The sequence below is a fragment of the Brachionichthys hirsutus genome, chromosome 12, assembly GCF_040956055.1.
Source record: "Brachionichthys hirsutus isolate HB-005 chromosome 12, CSIRO-AGI_Bhir_v1, whole genome shotgun sequence".
Lineage (NCBI taxonomy): Eukaryota > Metazoa > Chordata > Actinopteri > Lophiiformes > Brachionichthyidae > Brachionichthys > Brachionichthys hirsutus.
This window is the reverse complement of record NC_090908.1, coordinates 11,515,393-11,534,656: the sequence shown is the minus strand read 5'-3', so window position 1 is coordinate 11,534,656 and position 19,264 is coordinate 11,515,393. Positions and strand designations below refer to the sequence as shown.

The window sequence follows — 19,264 nt, the reverse complement described above, 5'->3', positions numbered from 1 at the left end:
GCAATGCCACCGACAAAAAACCATGGTATTTTACATCTATTATAAAATGACTGTAATATGTGGGCAGAGAAGGAAATAAAACTGCAACGAGCTAACACCAAAACGTCAGGATAAACCTAAATTATCTTCGTATTAACAGCAACTAATGAATTCTAATTCTTTGCCACCATTTTGTTCCACCTGCACTCGATTGAAAAAATGAAAGCAGAAACCAATCGCACGTTCTCCAACAATGACATCACAGGTGTTTAACATCTCAATATATATACACAAATCAAAGCACAGGAAGTGGGCGTCGGCAATCTGAGCATCGACATCCGAGTGCACAGACGTCGCACACGACACACACACACACATACACAAACACAAACGGTCATCTTAAATATCTCAAACGCAGCCGCAGAATGAATTAAAGGTAGTAAAGATGGAACATTTACAGACATCGTGGAGCCGGACGCTGACCCAGCGTTTCCCCATCAGGCTCTCCGACGGACTTACAAACAGAAAGCCATTAAAAACATCTATTTTATTTATTTTATGGGTCATGCTGAACCCAAATGTGAAAAAAAAGAAGAAGTCATTTTGGTGTTAAATATATGCTAGCATGCTAACTCATCATATCATTCCATTAGCATTGGAATAAGAACAGCTAGGAGATTCCCGCTAACTACACGGAGACCTATTTGTCCACCGTCTTCACGCTGGAGGACACTTCTGGACCTCTGGTGGCCGTCTCAGTACCGGATGGACGCATCTGACGGCAGACGCGCTTCGGTTCTGATCCAGGCTGCGGCCCCTCATCAGGCTGTGAGGGGGGGGGGGGATGCTAACCTACATAGTCCTGCACAGGCAGTCGATGCTGCTGCTGCTGCTGCTTTAGAGAAAGAAGCCGTCGTTGCCACCACAGAAGACGACGAGCTTTAAAGGGTTCATTCGGGGAAAAAGGCTTGAGCTGAAAGTAGGAATTATAAAAAAAGCTACGTTAGTGTGACACGCCCCCCCCCCGGATTGGTCGCCGAGCCCGTGGCGCCAGGTCGGAAAAAGAAGGAACGTCAGGAAGAAGACTCCTGATGCCGAGATTAGCCTGGCAATTCCAAATGACAGACACGCCTCCGATATTTCAACCTTCGTGTGGGGGGGGGGCGTGTTCAGTTCGGCTGATCAGGCACGTTAAAACAGCGACTTGCACACAAACGCTCGCACTAAGTCACGTGAACACACCGCTGGAAACGGAAACATCTGGAGTTCGCATTCGTGTCAGGCCGGCTGTCCGTCGGACGCTCCCCGTCTTTTACAGCAGAGGCTGCTGGTAATACCCCGCCTGCTGCTGCTGCTGCTGAGCCGCCTGGTAAGGGGGGGCGGCGGCGGCGTAGGAGGCGGGAGGCACGCCGGAGCCGTGATAGGCCGACATGTCCATGGCCACGCCCACCTGGGGTGGATAATGAGCGCCGGAAGCTTGGCTCATGTACGGAGCGTTCGCCCCACCGCTGTGAAGGAAATACACGAGCGACAGCGATCAGGAAATGTCCCACGTCGCCTGAACGCAGCACGAAATTCATCTGTTCAGCGATCAGTCAGGAATGAAAATCAAAAATACATAATATATCGTTACTAATGAATTATATTCACAATGCAATGAAGGTTGAGTTGACAAGATCTGCTTGGATACACTGTTGCCATGGAAATGCACGACCAGGGCAAACAGCTGAGGTCTAAGATGACAGACAGCTTTGTGGTTTCCACAGGTGTGACGCATCCTACCTTCATTCCTGTGACGAACCTGTTTGTCTTTGGGGTGTTCCTCAGGGCGTCGCCTCTTACCGGTCTTACAGGTTACTGTTCGCAGGTTTCTTACCTCATGTATGGAGGCTGGGCAGCTTGGTTGTTAGGCGGCAGTGAGTGGAGGGGTCCGGGTGGGTCGCTGGGCAGAGCGTAGGGCTGCGCAGGAGGCATCCCCGCGGGCAGGTAGGGGGCGCTGGCCGGGCCGAGGTAACCCTGGGCGGGGGGGGGGGGCAGAGGGTGGGTTACATTTTACTATCTGACTTCACTTCCCTGCGCAAAAGCTCAGTGATAAAAGTTCATCTTGGGTGCAGCGACACCAAAAGAGGTCCGGCGTTGGATTCCTGGCCTCCAGGTGAAGAGAATATAAATAGAATCTGGATTTCTGAATTTACATGGCAACAAATGCTTGCCTTGCAGGTTTCAGCAGCAGCGCGCTAGTTCTGAAGCACGCTGCTAAAGAAAAACACGAGAACGGTGGGGGGGGGGGCTGGGAAACGCAGAAAGCCTCCGACTCTCCAGAGAGGAAGGGGGGAAAAAAAAAAAAGCTGAGGTCAAACACAAAGATTGTGTTAAAAAGAAAATGCACGCTTTCACGAGTGGATTCCGGCGGCGCCGTTTTCTGACCTGCATGGCGACAGGCGGGCCGGCCGGCGCATACTGCGCCTGCATCTTGGGGTAGCCTGCGTAGAAAGGCGCCTCCTTCATGAGCTTGTTGTACAGCTCGAGAGCTTCCAGCACTTTGACGGTCAACTCAGACAACTCGGAGTGCTTCCTGGGAAATAAGAGAGAGAGAGAGAGAGCAGCAGATGAAGCTCGGCCGGCCCAACCGCTGAAAGAAGCGTCTCACAGTACCTGTCGATCTCCTGCAGCCTCTCGTCAATCATCGGGTTCATCTGTTCACAAGCACCTGGGGGGGGGGGGGCATTTAGGGTTAGCGTAGCTCAGACTGCAGCCCCTGCGGAGGACGGACCATATTAATGCTCTACCCTCTAGTTGGACGAGCTCCGGGGAGTCCGGAGACGAATCGGCCGGGTCGGCGTTCCGCAGCAGAGCCAGCGTTCCGTCCATCTTCTCCTGCAGATGGAAGGGAGTAGCTTCCGGTTGAAATGATCCGTCAGGATTAGTTTATATAAATACGAACCGGGGGAAATGCGGCACCTCGTCGATGAAGACGGGCTCGGGCTCCGCTTTGGGCTCGGCGACCGTCTCCTCGGGACTCGTCGTCTTTTCGGCATAAACCGCTGGAGGAGGAAAAGGGGACGTTTGGTTCTGGTTGAACGGGCAGGGAAAACCGGAGCAACGATACGGATACAGAAAACCGACCTGGCTCCGGCTCGGCGTTCAGGTTGGTCGTGACGAAGTTCGAGGGGAAAAGGCCCACGCCTCTGTGGTTCTCTCCTTTCCACCAGTTTGGGTCACTAGAAAGGAAAGAGCGTTCACGCCGGTGCTCGCCTGGATCCCGTGACGCGACATTAATCTCTGCTTTGAGCTGCATCCGACGACACGGGAACTGGAATTCAGAGGGAAAAAGCCGAGCCGAGCCGAGATCGGGCTTCACCTGTCGTCCAACACCAGGATGAGTTCTCCGGTCTTGAAGGTCAGCTCGTTATCCTCGGCCGCCTCGAAGTCGTACAGCGCTCGCACCTTCCGGGCCTCCTGCCCCCCGCCATTGGTGTAGCTCGGGGGGTCGCAGGTCAGGGCGAGGGGTCGCGTCTCCGCCTGCTGCTTCTGCCCCTGCAGGGACAGTTCGATAGCTGGGAGGTTCAGATGCAAAGGGGGGGGGGGGGACAAAATATATCAGGTTATTGATTAATTTTGATGCGTCAGAACATAAAATTCTAATTGATTACCACATATTCCTTTTTAACAGAAGTATATTTCCTAGAGTCTCGCGTTACCTTTGGCCAGGTTGTCATCGTCGGACGCTGCGGTGGCAGCAGGTGGGCTGACCTTTGCTGCAGACCCCTGCGTCCAATGCAGAGAAATAAGGTCACCGCTTTGTGTGTTTGTTTGTCCACAAAAGGTGGCGAGCGCAGAGTTGGCTGTACTGCCACCTGCTGGGCAAAGTGGATACTGAACTTTATCAGAGTTAGCTGGAGCCATAAACCTGCTTGTTTTTGCTTTTCTGGACTTTGGGGTTTGTGTGAAAACAAAATAAAAACAAAAAACAAAGAGAAATGGCCGACAGATAAAGTAAAGTAAAAACGACACCGCATCTCTGCCCGGATGAACGGCGGAGGTAGAAAACTGGGACGCCGCACGGCCGACCGCTGTTTGCTCACCGGCTGTTTGGGATCGAATGTCAGCCCCGCCTCCTCGCGCACCACCTGCCGCTTTCTCAGCCTTTCAGATAACGCAGTACCCAGCTGGAGGCCTCGAGGTGAAGGCGAGACGCCAAGAGCAAGTCGTACATAATTTAGATCGTACTCCCAGCTGGTTTATGTTCTACGGGGAATCGGATCAGATTCCTGGTTCGCTCAGGCATCCGTTGAAATCATTCTCGTTCTGCACGAACCTGCAGCCGTTTATCAACGAGTGACGAGCCTGACCTCGTTTCCACGACAAACCGAAAGAACAAGTGAAAATAAGCCAATCTGCATCCAAAACAAAGACACTGCAGGAGAATCGATGGTTAAAAACATGCAAATTGTGATTGCTCTAAAGTACTTTTCACGTATTAATCAGCCTCCGCATCACTTGAGAAGTACGTCCTTACCCTTTTAGTGCTATTTTACTTCCTGCTTCCTCTTGACTTGTGACAAAACAAGCTCGCGTCACCCAGAGAAGCCACAAACACAGACGTTAGCGTGAACGTCAGCGGCTTTACGACAGCCGGAGAGCAGAGTCCACCCCATCCCCCGACCACAGCGGGCCGTTACGTAATGCGTCACATCAAACAAAGAGAACGCGAAGCGACCCCGGAACATACCGAACACAGTGAAACATGCGAGGAGGAACGCAGACGCACGAGATCCACCCAACCTCGGGTCTTCTGCTTTGAACAGAAGAAGCCATCTTTGCTTTCTGCCCCACCGAAAGCAGCATAACCTCGATTTCCCACCGTCAAAAAAAAAAAAACGCCTCCAAACCTGCGACGACGTGGCGGGGAAGCTGATGCCCTCCTCCTTCAGCGACTTGATGGTGGCGGCGGTCAGGCTGAGTTGCGGATCCTTCTGGAAGACTTCCGTCCACTCCACCATCAGACACTTGAGCTTCTCGCACACCTTCGGATGCGCCTGAAGAGGACAATCAAACAGACACCTGAGTTCTGTTGCGGGGGGGGGGGGGGCCGCTTTTAAGAGATCATAATTACAATTCGGAACTGGAGAATTACAGAATTATAGTTAGCAGAAGGGAGAACGTGTCGCTACCCTGCTCAGCACCGTCCGTACGTCACCGGCAAACTCCCTGGAGCAGATTTCCAAGTGGAATATTTTGCCACAGTTTGACACACAAGCACCCAGCAGCTGCAAGAGAACACACAATTATGTGCGTGTGTGTGTTTGTGTGTGTATATATATATATATATATATATAGTTAATGTGGATCGTATCATCGCAAAAAAAAAGAATCTCTGTTAACGGTGGATGAAACTTTTTAAACTCGTCCTCACTGTTCGAATGAGTCCGCAGGGATGGACGATCAGGTCATGTGACATTAGTTCGTGGTGACTCGGAGAGGAACGCAGCACTCGTGTTGCTCGTATTGGATGACTCTCGTGACGTCTAATCATTCCGTCATTAAGACGAGCATCCCTGCGGATGCCGTGCAGGACAATCCCATCGATCCCCCAGTCGTGTCCACATTTAGAGGAAAAGCTCACACCGGTGTGACCAACAGGCAGAACTTGTTTGTCTGAGATCAATCAGTAGCGCAAATAGTTAGTCTAAAGAGCAGAAATAACTTTGCCGGGGGGGGGGGGGCTTTACAGTGGAACCTCGGTTCTCGAACACAATTCGTTCCGTAATACTGTTCGAAATCCGAAACTATATTTCCCATAAGAAATAAAAGGAAGCGAGATGAATCCGTTCCTACGCAGCAGATAAATGTCCGTTTACGCGTCTACAACTATATTAATACGTAACTACGTGTCTCTAAACAACAGAGAACACACACAAGTGTGAAAAGGGAGGGTTATTCCTTTGAAAGGGGGTTCTCCTCCATAAAATGATTGGGGAACTGTCCTTCTGGGTTTTTTTTTTTTTTTAATCAATCCTATCTGGTGATGATGGGCATACAATAAATAGATTTCTTCATCGCGTATCCATCAAAATGTGATAAAGAAAGAAAGAAAGCTCACATTGAGGGCCTGCATGGCAACATGAGGCACTTTGTGGTTGACGCGCTTCATAATGGATTTCAAACCGTCCTTTGGGCTGAAACATAAAAAAACAAAAACAAAGACAATTTATGAAGCACTGATTATTGAGACGATCCTGTTCAGGTCTTGATGAACTTTATTTTTATAAAAAGCTAGCAGAGCCACGTTGCCGGTTTTTTTCCCCAGCTTACCCGTTGGGTGTCGCTCCAATCTTATCGCAGATATCCATGATGAGGCCCCAGTCGTCTGTCGTGTTGGTTTCACATGTTGCTTTCTCTGGAATACATCCAAAAAACGGGTAAAGTGCATATGTCCCAATGAGAACATTTTATGCTAATACACCCATGAGGCGTTACTTACGCAAGTATTTTGTAGGTTTTTATTTTAAGGATGGTAACAAAGGTAGTCTATGTCAAGTAATGTGTCGTCTTCTTTGATAAAGGTTATCAGGAAGTTATGTAAATCTAATTATGGTTAATTCTGTCATGACACTTTATTAAACTCCACGGAGCCGATGGAATCCAACAGTGGCCGATTGTCTGGTTATAGAAAACCTTTTCTGTCACAAGACCAGATCGGTGTGACCTGGGGACGGAGCAATTATTTATGCAACAGATTATTTCAGTGTTAATATTGATATTTCATTAAGTGAAGACACTAAATATATTTCCCCTGACCCTCTACTGTCATTTTAAAGTATTGCATTTTATAACCGCGACTGAAACTTTCATCCTATTGATAATTGGTCAATTAATAATAGTCATGTAAATTAAATGAATACGGATTTTAAATAGAAGTAAAACGACCTGATTTCAGGTCAGTGGGTCTTTTGTTTAACATTCGCCAGTCACGGTTTGGCTTGACTAAAGTTAAAGAGCCTTTTATCTCCAACGACTGGGCAAACATAATGAGTTTTTAACACGAACGGGCAGACACCGCGTATGCGTCCGAGAACTGTTGATGTTGTCACGACTAAAACCAGCTTCGATAAGCTAAGCTATAAGCTAAGCTAACTTTAGCTTCAAATGTTATTGGCCCGACCGCTAAGCTAGTTGTGACACACCAAAATAACAAGTCGGAAAAGCACATTTGCTCACCAACATCCTGGTCGAATGGGTTTTGAGCGAACAAAGGCATTCTGACGATTTTAAATGAGCCAGAATATTTGACGAAAGCAAAATGACTGCGTCTGTTGCACAGACGAAACCTAAACAAGTCTCCCTTCCGTGTCCATCAAACTCACACCAGTTGCACTTCCGGAAGCCTGCCTGGCTGCCCCGCATAATGCCTGAAGAAAATACAAGACACAAACACCGGAGACTCGTTGTTGGGAAAATCTGTTTTTCCTCAATGGTTGTTTAATGTAATGTTTTTATATAATAATTATCCAATACATTTGTCTAAAAATAAACAAATAAATATTTGGTCGTGCGTTTTAATGCTAACGGAGAATAGTAAAACACTGCCATCTAGCGGCTAATATAAGAACGGCAGTCCATGAAATTATTCACAAGATCGTGCGGAGTCATCAAAGTGTTGCGTCTAAGTTCTTTAAATTTAGATTTAAAGCTTTAACTTTCTGCATTAATAGCTGGAGGAGATGTCTGGAAATCCCTGATCAGACTGCTGCCTCCGAACGAACATTCATCAAAGACAGGGGAGGTCAATTAAAGCCCTCTAGGGGGCGCTTCAATTAAAGAACGCGTCATACAATTACAGGAAATGACAGTAATAAGCTTTGCAAAGCCCGTTAATATAAATAGATTTTAAAGTTTACAAATCATATAAATGATTTATCTAAAAAAACAATACCCCAATTAAGTGACTAATGTCGCAACTTTGCACTGTTGCAGCGATGTTGAAGATTTGTATTTGTTTTTGAGGGAACGCGCCATAAAGCGAAGGCGGAAGTACGTACAGATTACTATCTCGCTTCCGCGCGACGCTTTCTGGTGGTCTGGCCCCATGTCGGTTTCCTTACAGAGTACCGGTAGGTTAACCTGTCTGCCGCCGCCGTCGTCCTGGATCGGGGAACGCCGAGGATTATAGACATGCCGGCGGCTGCTGCTGGGACCAGCAAGGCGGCCCACGGCGACGTGGCCGCGAAGAAGAAGCAGAAGGGACCCGGGGCGCTGGCCACGGCCTACCTGGTCATTTACAACGTTGTTATGACAGCGGGGTAGGTGGCTAATCCCCGTGCTAACGCTGCTCAGCGTGAGACGGGACGAAACAATGGGAGGGAGCCAGATTCCCAGCCTTTGGAATGTTGCAGGATTATTTAGTTTATTCCGGAAACGCGAGGCTGTTTAGTTTAGTCGGGATGATGACGCTGAATGCAGATTAACGTCGGATAGCAGCGGCCACCTGGCGTGATGGTTGCGGCTGACTGGTGTCGTCACAGCGCACGGTTAAAATGAAAAGACAATATAAAAAAAAAAATATTAATCAGAAAATTAAATATTATATTAATCATATTTTTTAAAAAAAATACATATCCCCTTGGAATGAGCCAACGTGTAATATTACACTAATATTTATTTAATTATTATTATTTGACGATCGAACATTTTATTGTTGTAGTCTGGTAATAAAAAATAATTATCAATATAATAAATAGTAATTAACGTTTCCAGCTCCAGTGATGACCCCTTTGCGCTGTGCTTGTGTGAAAGTAAAGAATTTAAATTATCCATAAAGTTTCTAAATCAAAAACAAGACTGGAAATGTTTTGTTTATGATAAAACATCGATAACATCTAACTTTTACATCAGTAATGAGTCAGACTGTCCTTGTCTTCTCCACGGTAAACTGCTGCGTGTCATTCAGAATGGACATCATTTTCCAGAAGTGATTTATTTATTTTTTTGCATCATACAAAGTAATTAAAAAATAAAATGAATTTGTATTAAAGCAGCTTTCACAGCCACCAGCGAATCTGCGTGTGTCTTTCCGACTGTTGAGCAACTGAGCGGCGGCCGTTGTTTCCTCGCTGTACCAGTCGGTCCGCATTGTGTGTCCGGACTGATGCACGAGAGTCTAGACAATGCTTGCTTTGATGATGCGTTCACACCCCCTTCATGACGTCTGTGCTCTGCAGGTGGCTGGTGATCGCCGTGGGCCTGGTCAGAGCCTACCTGGCCAGAGGAAGCTACCACGGCTTGTACTACTCCATAGAGAAGCCCCTTAAGTTCTTCCAGACTGGGGCCATCCTGGAGGTGAGCCGGGCGGGACGCAAACAAGCAAAGCGCCGCTTCAGATGTGCGTTTAGAATATTACGGTGAAACTGTGGCCGCGTGTTGAGTTGCTGCGTTTTCTCTTCACAGGTGCTGCACTGCGCTGCAGGTGAGTCTCCCCGCCCCTCGCCGAGGCTTCTGCAGGGCAAAGGTCGCCTCAGAGCGCGCCGCGCCGCACGCCCTCGTCTAAAAATGAAGCCATTATGGGTTTGATGCAGCCGATGATGGATCACAGTAAACAGAACCTGCGGTGCTGACTCGCGGGTCTAAATGAATTTCTGCGCTTCAGTGAAATGTTACAATTGTCTAAAATTTCCAATCAAATTGTGGATTTCGTGTCTGATTGTAGACGTTACCCCCCCCTCCCCCCGCCCCCCCCTGCATCTGTATCTCACGTGTAAATATGCTCAGACCAACAGCAGCCCGTCGCACCTGAAGTGTTTGCTAAGGAGGGGGGGGGGGGGGGGGGCGGTGTCGCTGTTTGCTCTCCTGGTGCTAATGTGTTTGGAGAGAGAGAGACAGACCCCCCCCCACAGCAGCCTTTTCACCGGTTCGGTTCACAGTCCATTCCCTTCATTATCAAGGATTAATGGGGAGCTGGCTTCGGCCTCCTGCAGCTGCCGTCCACTCGGCAAACACAATCGCACGCCGCGCCTGGTCCGAGTCGCTGCATCCGGTTTTTGGGTCCAATGAGGTCACCAAAAAAAAACAAACGACGATCCAGACGATCGGCTCGATATAAATCTCTCATTTCACTCGCGGCATTTTTATATTTTTGGGAGCTTTACATCACGATTGTTAGAAGTCTGCACCTTTACATTCCTATACAGGTGTGTGTGTGTGTGTGTGTGTGTGTCTCCCCCCCAGGGATCGTCCCGTCCTCCGTGGTCCTGACCGGATTCCAGGTCATGTCCCGGGTCTTCCTCACCTGGGCCGTCACCCACAGCGTCAGGGAGGTGAGCGTCCCCCCCCCTTCCCCTCCCCCGACCGGCCGGTTAACGGATCTGATTGGTGTAAAGTAGAAAGTGACCGGCTGACGTGCCGTTTGCCCCCCCCCCCCCCCGTTGGTAGATGGCAGAGCCGGAACCCAGTGAGTAAAAGCCCGGCGGTCTCGCCTGTAGGGTCGCAGGACTTTAATGTGTTGAGCTTCGTTGTGGTGAATAACGGCCGTGGTTTTCGTCGGTTTCCTCGACGCTCCGCCGACGTTTCCCGTCGTTGCGGAAGCCGGATTTAAACACGCCGCCTCCTTAACGTTCCGTTTTGACCTAATGCCCGAGGAGAGTGGAACGCCTGCCTGCGGTGTGATCTGGCTCAAACAGCATGGCCCGACCCGTCTCTCTCTCTCCCTCCGCCTCCATCCTCCTCCCATCATGCTTTGCGTGTGCAGGTGCAGAGCGACGACAGCGTGCTGCTGTTCGTCGCGGCGTGGACCGTCACGGAGATCATCCGCTACTCCTTCTACACCTTCAGTCTGCTCAACCACCTGCCGTACCTCATCAAGTGGGCCAGGTGGGAGGTCGGCCCGGGACCAACCCCCTCGCTCGGGAGGAGCCTGTGTTATTTATCCCCCCGTCTGGTCTTCCTCCCTGCCCGCAGGTACACCTTCTTCATCGTGCTGTATCCCATGGGCGTGACCGGGGAGCTGCTGACCATCTACGCGGCGTTGCCGTACGTGCAGAAGACGGGCCTCTTCTCCGTCACTCTGCCCAACAAGTACAACTTCTCCTTCGACTACTACTCCTTCCTCATCCTCGTCATGATCTCCTATATTCCCCGTGAGTCAAACGGAGTGTGCGTGCGTGCCGGCTGCCATTTAGCGGTTAGCACGAAGGCCGTCGGGCTGATCTTCCTCTGCCTCTTCTCAGTCTTCCCCCAGCTCTACTTCCACATGATCCGACAGAGGAAGAAGGTCCTGGGCCGCCTGGACGACTACGGCAAAGTGGAGTGAGCCCCGGATGGCGTTCAGACGAAGGGGGGGGGGAAAAGGAAAAAAACCCAGAGCAGCCAACGGAGGAGGAAACGAGAACCACGACTGCTGAGAGAGAAGCGAAAAACCCGGCAAGTTTTCAAACCGCCAACCCGAACCGTCCCGGCAGAAGATCGGCCGTCCAGCTACTTCCGTTCTCCTCGCGACGACCGCCGCCGGAACACAAGGCTGTCCGGAGGTTTTGCATCTGCAGCGTTAAAGACGATCCGAACCGTCGGCCGGGTTTTCGGGTTTTGGTTTCCGTTTTGTTTCTCTTTGTCCCTTTCGAGTCGGAATTGTTCTTACATTCCTAATTTAGTTCAATAAACCCTTTTCATTCCTTGCTTGCATTCCTTGGCTTTCTCCGTTCTTCTCCTGGACCAGGTGGCTTTTCGTCGGGGCGGGGGGGGTCCTGTTCGACTCCAGGCGCCGGCGGAAGCAGAACCTGTTCAAATCGTCATCCTGTAATTCATTCTCACTGATTTTTCACCCCATTTGGCGACAAAAAAAAAATTGAGAATAAAGAATATACAGTCCAGATTTCAGACAGTTTCTTGTGTCTATATATTTCTGGCCATGTGCTAAACATGTTTGCTTTTGTGAACAAGCAGTCATGAGACGAGCAGAGAAAAGATGTCTTCCTCAACTTGAGTCGAGATGAATTTGGATCGAATGTATTTCTGAGTTCCTCCAGTGTTGAATGGAGGCTCCTGTTCCCCCCCCCTGACAGTTTCCTGACTCTTATTTGGAGGTGAGTCGCTCCCGGCAGGCACGAGGCTCTGCGTCACATGCCTCCATGTCCAATTCATCACAACACGCGACGCGGATGCAACCGAAGCTGTGAGTTTTCTGATCCGCGATCGGGTCACGATGGATGCGATGAAGATGCGAGCGTCGATTACTTTGAGAATGATTTGAGTCAAAAAAAAAAGAAGAAAAAACATTGAAAAGTTACCAAAGCCCCAAAATTGGACGAGAGACTGATGTCGATTAGAAGCCATGAATCCGATTCAGTTCATTGATTAATTGTTGAATCAGTGGATTTTAATGATTTAAATCACCTCTGTTAACCACGCCCATAGTTTATATAACTCCACCCCCCCCATCTGTGAAGGTGTGGGTGGGGGGGGGGGTGACATCCGTCCAGCTGTGAGAACAGATTCATGGAGGGCGCCTAAAGGGCTCTGATTGAGATCGATCCGCCTGTCGTCCAATGAGCGCGCGTCCCGGAGTGACTCACCGCCTCCCCGTCTCCAATGGACGCGCGGCGGAGAGGCGGGGCCCGCAGAGAGAGCGCGCACACACACACACACACACACGCACACACACTTGGGTCGAATGGCCGTCGAGGCAGCGATCAGCGGTAAATATGTTGCGTGATCGATGCGCCACGATCCGAGCAGCGGACAGCGATCGGATTGCGTGACGCTGCGGGAGCGGATCGATAGATCCTGCGGTCGGGCGCCGCCGTTACGCGCGGAGTCCCGTCTGCGAGCCGGACCGCAGGAGTCCCTCTGAGAGGGGGGGGGGGGGCGAGCCGTGATGGACAAGCTGTTGGACATCGAGGTCTGAGATCAATTAACCCCTCCGGCGACGCAGGGATCAGAGGAAGAGGAGGAGGAGGAGGAGGAGGAGGAGCGGACGACCTTCCTCCGCTCCCATCAGGGCAAGTGTTCCAGGATCGCGAGGATGATATTTGGATAAACGTGGAAGCGCCCGCCGCGGGGGGGGGGGGGGCTGCAAAAAGCGCGTGGTCGACGCAGGTGAACGGAGACCTGACGGGACCCAGTAAAGCCACCATCATGGGGGGGGGGGGGGGTCCGCGTGTTTTCCCTTCCCCACGCACTACGCGTCTCTCTTCCACGCAAAACCCGCTCACGAGAATCCAGGAAGCGGATCCGCGCATTTCACGCGCCGTGATTGATCCGCAGCGATGATCTCCGAGGACGAGCCGAGTTGAGTCGAGTCTCTCCCGGGATCTGAACTAATTGGGCCCCCGGTGATGTAGAACCGGGTTCGCCTCCCTCGCGTGGCGGAACCGGAGCTCCCGTGAGACTTTTTGCGCATGTTCAATTGTTTTTTGTTTTAATCCCAGAGCTGTTCGCTCCATCCTGATCCTGATGTTTTTGGATAATCCGGTTTTAGAAGCGGGACTTTAATCCTCCTCTCCGGGACTAGAACCTTTTCCCCCCCGACGTTGCATTTCACCGGAAGGGAAATCCTTCCTGTCCCTCCGCCATGTCCAGATCCAACAGCGTCAGCCCACCCGGTGTCGTTGCGCCCGGTCCGAGGGGAGGGACCGGAGGGACCGAGCTCCGAGCAGCCTGGGGCGAGTCCGAGTCCGTGGCGAACGGCTGCCCGTACTACTCCACCCGGTCCCCGCGCAAGAACCGCACCAGAACCGGCAGCCGGTGGCGGGACGAGGATGATCCGGAACACCGGCAGCCCGGGCGCGGAGCCCCCGCCACCGTCAGCAGGGTCAGCTTCAGGTCCAGGTCCAGGTCGGCGTGGCAGGACCACGGCGAGCTGAGACCCAAGTCCGCGGAGCCGGGTCTGGAGGAGCGGAGAGCCGCGCCGAGGACGCACGGGGAGGACGCCATGCCCGGAGTGGACCTGTCTCTGGCGGCGTGCTGCGGCGGCGTCGTGCGCGTTTTCCAATCCAAGACGTTCCCGTCGGAGAAGCTGGAGCGGCTGTACCAGCGCTACTTCTTCCGGCTCAACCAGAGCAGCCTGACGATGCTGATGGCGGTTCTGGTTCTGGTCTTCGCCGTCATACTGGGCTTCCACTGCGGCGGCGGCGCGGCGGGGCCGAGCGTCACGTACGCGGCGGTGTTCTCCGGGGCCATCTGCCTCACGCTGGCGCTCATGGTGGTCTGCAACAGGAGCGGCTTCCACCAGGACCACATGTGGGTCGCCTGCTACGCGGTGATCCTGCTGGTGCTGGCGGTCCAGGCGGTCGGGGTGCTGCTCGTGCGTCCCCGCAGCGCGTCGGAGGGGGTCTGGTGGACGGTGTTCTTCATCCACGTCACCTACACGCTGCTGCCCGTCCGGATGCGCGCGGCGGTCGTCGCTGGGATCGCGCTCTCCGCCATCCACGTGGTCGTTTCTTCGGTGTCAAACGGCGCGGACGACTTTCTGTGGAAACAGGTACGTGCGTGCGCGAGAGCTTTGCGTTAACAGGGAGCGGAGATTCCGACGCTGCGCGCGGTTACGCACGCCGGACGCACGAAGTGTGGGGAAAGGTTTCTCAAAGCAGTGGCGTTCATAGACTGTCCACCGCCACCTGGGGGGGGGGGGGTCCAAAGGCGGACTCCCCGAAGTGTAAGTGTAAATTTGTAATTTCTAATCATGGAATAAACAGAAATTAAAGCAGCAGACAAAGCAGATCTATTCGTTAACTATCTACGATCAATAGAATTTAATTAACTCACAAAACAGTCTCTTTATTAAATATCGAGAATAAACTGGGCAGGGAAAAAAAAATGAAATAATCAGATAAGCTTATAACAAGCTTATAACAAGATCAGAAGAATACGTCACGCTTCTCTATTTTGTTCGGTGTAATGGAGTTCTGTGTGTTTTTGTTTTTGCTGTAAAAAAAAAAAGTACCGGAATGATTCTTTCTTTTCAAATAAATTCCAGATTGGAGTAGAGATTTTATGGAACAGGATTGTGCGGCTTTGGTGCACTGGAGAGGGCATTTGGGTAAGAGTGAGAGGCGTCGGGGCAGAGAAACACATCTCCAGGTCCGGATGTACTTGAAGTTGCGTAATACTGCATAGAGGTACCGAGCGCTCAGTACTGAGTCTACTTTCTATGCATGAACTATTTACCTAACGAAGGCATGCTCCAGAAATTAGGAGGAGGAAATGTCCCACACGCTGTCTCTAGGCCATCAATAACAGGCCCAACTTTAGAGAGAGGACATTAACTCGCTGAGAATGTGTTGATCGAACCCCGGAAAGGATGCCTGATTGTATTTTTTCCATCCCGGTGTTTATTTTGGGAGTTTTTAGTTTAGTTTAGTTTAGTTTTTTTGTGTGTGAATGGCATGTGACCCCGCATCCTTGTGTGTTTGATGTGTGGGAACAAGCGGCAGTGTTTGTTGTTCTTCGCAGGGCCCGCCTCCTCGCTGGCCGGACCGTTGTCGTTTAAGCGATCCCATAATAATTCCGTTATGGTAATGCTATAGGCGTTTCCTTGCGTCTTGCAGTGTCGGCGTCGGATTCGAAATCACATCCGGGCAAAATTTGGACAGAGGTGGGGGCAGAATCCTCAAACTTGCTCAAACCGAGCAGTACCACCGGAAATCGCTAGGGGGCAGCGTAGCCGTGATTTTTAACGAGACATTTCGTACAACAAAAATAAAAATCCTCAGAATAAGCGCGAAGTTCTTGGTCTCAAGCAGACGAGGTCGGAGCTACGATGGCGATTATATCTGAACCGAATGCGGATGCAGGGCAAGGACAAGTACACGCCAGAAACTGCTGCTGACGTGAATCCAGAAAACTGCTCGGTACTCCCGTAACTTAGCAACAGAGACTTTTTCCACAAACACCCTCCCGACCCTTACCTCCAGCTATACGGGCTGCCTGCACGTCATTTATTTCAACGTGAGACACACAACTTCTCCAGAGTGAATCATCGGCGCTCTGCACTCTGTTCTTCCTCCGTTCACGCGGCACAATGTGCGCCATGTTTGTTTATTTTACTGGGTTTTTTTTTATAAATACAAAAAAAAAAAACATCCTTAAGTAGCCTGATCATCTTGACTCATACCTCCTTTCAACAGAGACGTGGAGGTCTCACCTGCGTGGAGACGTTACTACAAAAGGCGTAGCTGCAGAACTCGTCCTTGATGTAATCGGATTCCTGCATTCCTCTTTTGTTCGATCTGGAGAATGAATGTAAAAAAAAAAAAAAAAAAGAAATCCCCCCAAATATCTCTGCTGTGGAATTGTTCGCCCCGGCGATACGGCCGCTCTGAGAGCTCGCCTCATCGTCGTCAAGGTGATATTGCTGCTATCGGGCTAAAAGAAACAATCCTGCTGCTGATATTTATTATTCTGGGACAAACCGGGTTCGTTTGATTCAGATGCGTGGCGTGGGTCGCCGTTTTTCCACTCCGTAAGGGCAGAGGCCTCGTACGAAACGAACGTTAGCATATCCAGGAGCGTCTGCTGCGAGGTAACGTGCCCGCTGCGTCGTGTCGTCCTGTTGTGCAGCCTCTTGCATGCACCCCCTAAAAATAGCCTCGCCTCAGCGTGGTCATATGTCGGGCCATCGTGGCGTCCCCTCCGGGACCGGTGCTATTGACACCGGACGCGGGGTCAGCAGAGCTCCGGCAGGCCTTCGGGCCGGCTCGCTCCAGAGTGGAAAACGCATTATCCTCGACAAGCTGCCGACGAATGAATCCTGCTGCAAAATAACCCAAAATCCATTCAGTTCCAGGCGTGTCAAAAAAATCCTGAAATATATTTAAGACTAGAAGGTTTTTTTGTGTGTGTGTGTGAATTCTATACTTTTGAACATTTGTGTTGATCTTCTACAGCTTCACCAAACACCCCCCCCCCCCACCCCCCCCACACACACGTATGAGCAGCGATATCAATTGCACTTTTTTGTGTATTTTCAAATCTCTAGAAGTGGATTTCCATGGAAACAGGATTTTTTAAATGGTCATCGAACAAACTAAACCTCCTAGCTTCACTAACAATAGGGACGGGGAAGGTTAGACGTTTTGGAGATGAGGTCAAAGAGGACAGACTTTGATGCTTTGGACATGTCCAGAGGAGAGACGGGGACTATATCGGTAGAAGGACGCTGAGGATGGACGTGGGTTCCTCTCAGTGAGGAGGAGTCCAGGATGAAGAGCAGATGGACCGTTGCTCATGAGACGCACCATATGCTAACGCCCCTCGGGGGGGGGGGGGGGGGGGGCTGCTATAGCTTCATCCCTCCCCGCCCAGGCGGGGAGGGATGAACATTTGCTGCTCCGATTCAGCAGATGAGGATTCCGCGTGGAGATAACGTTGACGTTGCTGCCAGCGCCGCACGGCGGCCATGACGCACGCGTCTTCTTTCACATGATTTCTGCTTTAAACGGGGGTTGTAAAATGAAGAATGCCTTGATTGTGTTCGTTGACTTGTTGCCGTGCAGCCTAAATGTTTTCCAAGAGGATTGTGGTCCCTTTTCTCAGAAGGGACTGAAGACGCGTTCTGTCCCTCACGCAGTAAATGGATCAACGGTTCCACGTAGATAAACGATGCTCCTCGTTCCTGTTCAGAGAATATCGGTCGTGGGGATGTCCTTTTAATTAAAGGTCACATGTTCTATTATAGCTAAACCTGATTCTATGAAGACGTTTGTGTCTTATTGAGACTTGCAGTTTATTAGGTCACATTTATTCAAAGACCATTATGTAATATTTATACTACGTTTATGTATTAGTTATGACTAGCACACCCCGGTTAATTACCAGAACTCACACTTCGGGACCCAGACCTGAACACCGAGCTGAACATCTTAACATTTAGATGGAGAGAAAAGAGTGGTAGCCAAAATTAGCAAAAGCTAATGAATGATTTAGTTCAATCCAATCAGGACATTTGAGTTTTTCCTTTCCCACGTCGTGCCACATCCATTTTTATGAGGCGGATGCGTAGGAGATTGCGTTTTCTCCCATCTCGAAGGCTTAGCTTTTGCAATCGATGACTTCAGGGACGTTTCGTGAAATCGGATGGCCAAGCGGCTGCATCGGTTGTTGTCTGTGTGCCAGAATGGAATAAGATCCCCGGTTAAACCTCATGAATACGTCTCACGGGTAAAACCGTCCGTCCAAGATATCCAAGGAAACGGACGGTCCGTCTCTCCTGTCTTCTCAAATATAGCCAGACTGTCCCGTTGGACGTGGTAGATCCTTACTAACCCGATCAGCATCCAGACTTTTAGTCATCAGTAAGAAAATGACATCCTGGCGGGATTTCAATCAGGCTTTCGGATGTGAAACTGCTCTTGCTCCAATAATCAGTGATCGCAGACTCAATCATAAATCAGGATAAGTTCTCAGCTCCGGCCCTTTAAGATCTAAACGCATCGTTTCGCGTGATTGACCCTGATATCTTAATCAATCGTCTTGAAAAGTTGCTCAATCTTAGTTACGTGAGGGGAGAACGAGATCTGCAGATCATGTGTCTGAAAAGCAAGACGTCTGTCTCTGTCTCAAGCGGCGTTACGATGCCGCGTCAATAATCATCCACGCAATTGACTCCGACTCACCACAGCTAAAATCCGATGCTTGTCTCTTTTTTTAGCTGTATAAAGTTATGTAAGCTAGCTCCATATGTAGATAAAGCTCCTGTCACTGGTGTGACAGGATCATTTCTGCTTTGAGATTAGCTCCTTTTTTGAGCCTGTATTTCGAAAATTGACTTTTTCCTGTATTTTAAACGTAACTTTTTTCTTTAATGAGCACCCCCCCCCCCTCACGCCCGGATTGAAATGTGTATGCAGCACACACAAAGCGCTTGAAGGCATGGTAACATGGCGTGCACGAAGGTGGCACGGCGAGTCCACTGGACCCATTACGCCCCATCATGCTAATTGCAGATCGAAGTTCTATTATCGTCAGTGATGAATGCGAATGTGCTGTCCTGCCGTCGGGCACCGATGTGATGGAGACGCTGAGGATCTGGCGTTTTTCAGTGACTCACACGTTTTCAGATGACTCACCAAAAGTGAGAGACGTGCCCCTGGATGCGATTTTTATAGAATTTGTTTTTTTTTTACGGATCCGTCGTTTGATGGAGCCGCCATTGTGAGAGACACCAAGCCGCCTACCCTGGAGGGAGAGCGCATGATGTGGAGCAGCATGACCAGATCGCCAATTACCCCTCCTGCATGAGGTGTGTGTGTGGGGGGGGGGGGGGTGGAACCACTTGTTGCACAAATGTCCCACATGG

General features: G+C 50.4%; 3 protein-coding genes across 4 annotated transcripts in view; 2 read left to right on the top strand and 1 right to left on the bottom strand.

Annotated features, from left to right (window-relative positions):
- Nucleotides 1–1,227: 1,227 nt before the first annotated feature.
- stam2 (signal transducing adaptor molecule (SH3 domain and ITAM motif) 2) lies at nucleotides 1,228–7,329 on the bottom strand. The gene is made up of 14 exons (XM_068746520.1): nucleotides 7,201–7,329; nucleotides 6,295–6,379; nucleotides 6,083–6,158; nucleotides 5,154–5,249; nucleotides 4,872–5,018; nucleotides 3,681–3,747; nucleotides 3,341–3,536; nucleotides 3,106–3,200; nucleotides 2,941–3,023; nucleotides 2,769–2,856; nucleotides 2,635–2,689; nucleotides 2,407–2,554; nucleotides 1,856–1,995; nucleotides 1,228–1,487 (listed from the first exon to the last, which is right to left on the bottom strand). The coding sequence occupies exons 1-14, from the start codon at nucleotides 7,238–7,240 to the stop codon at nucleotides 1,292–1,294; spliced, it is 1,512 nt and encodes a 503-aa protein (XP_068602621.1). The 5' UTR covers nucleotides 7,241–7,329; the 3' UTR covers nucleotides 1,228–1,291.
- Nucleotides 7,330–8,068: 739 nt separating this feature from the next.
- On the top strand, nucleotides 8,069–11,799 carry hacd2 (3-hydroxyacyl-CoA dehydratase 2). Of its 2 annotated transcripts, XM_068746293.1 has the most exons (8): nucleotides 8,069–8,282; nucleotides 9,201–9,318; nucleotides 9,427–9,445; nucleotides 10,204–10,292; nucleotides 10,408–10,426; nucleotides 10,724–10,845; nucleotides 10,933–11,111; nucleotides 11,202–11,799. In XM_068746293.1, the coding sequence occupies exons 1-8, from the start codon at nucleotides 8,155–8,157 to the stop codon at nucleotides 11,614–11,616; spliced, it is 1,089 nt and encodes a 362-aa protein (XP_068602394.1). In that variant the 5' UTR covers nucleotides 8,069–8,154; the 3' UTR covers nucleotides 11,617–11,799. The 2 variants fall into 2 exon arrangements, with proteins under 2 accessions (XP_068602394.1, XP_068602395.1); XM_068746294.1 differs by lacking the exon at nucleotides 10,408–10,426 and having other exon boundaries at nucleotides 11,202–11,414.
- Nucleotides 11,800–13,540: 1,741 nt separating this feature from the next.
- adcy5 (adenylate cyclase 5) overlaps nucleotides 13,541–19,264 on the top strand; it is a 33,531-nt gene continuing 27,807 nt past the window's right edge. Inside the window, 1 exon segment of the mRNA XM_068746736.1 lies at nucleotides 13,541–14,449. Within this exon segment, the coding sequence (XP_068602837.1) occupies nucleotides 13,541–14,449 (909 nt within the window).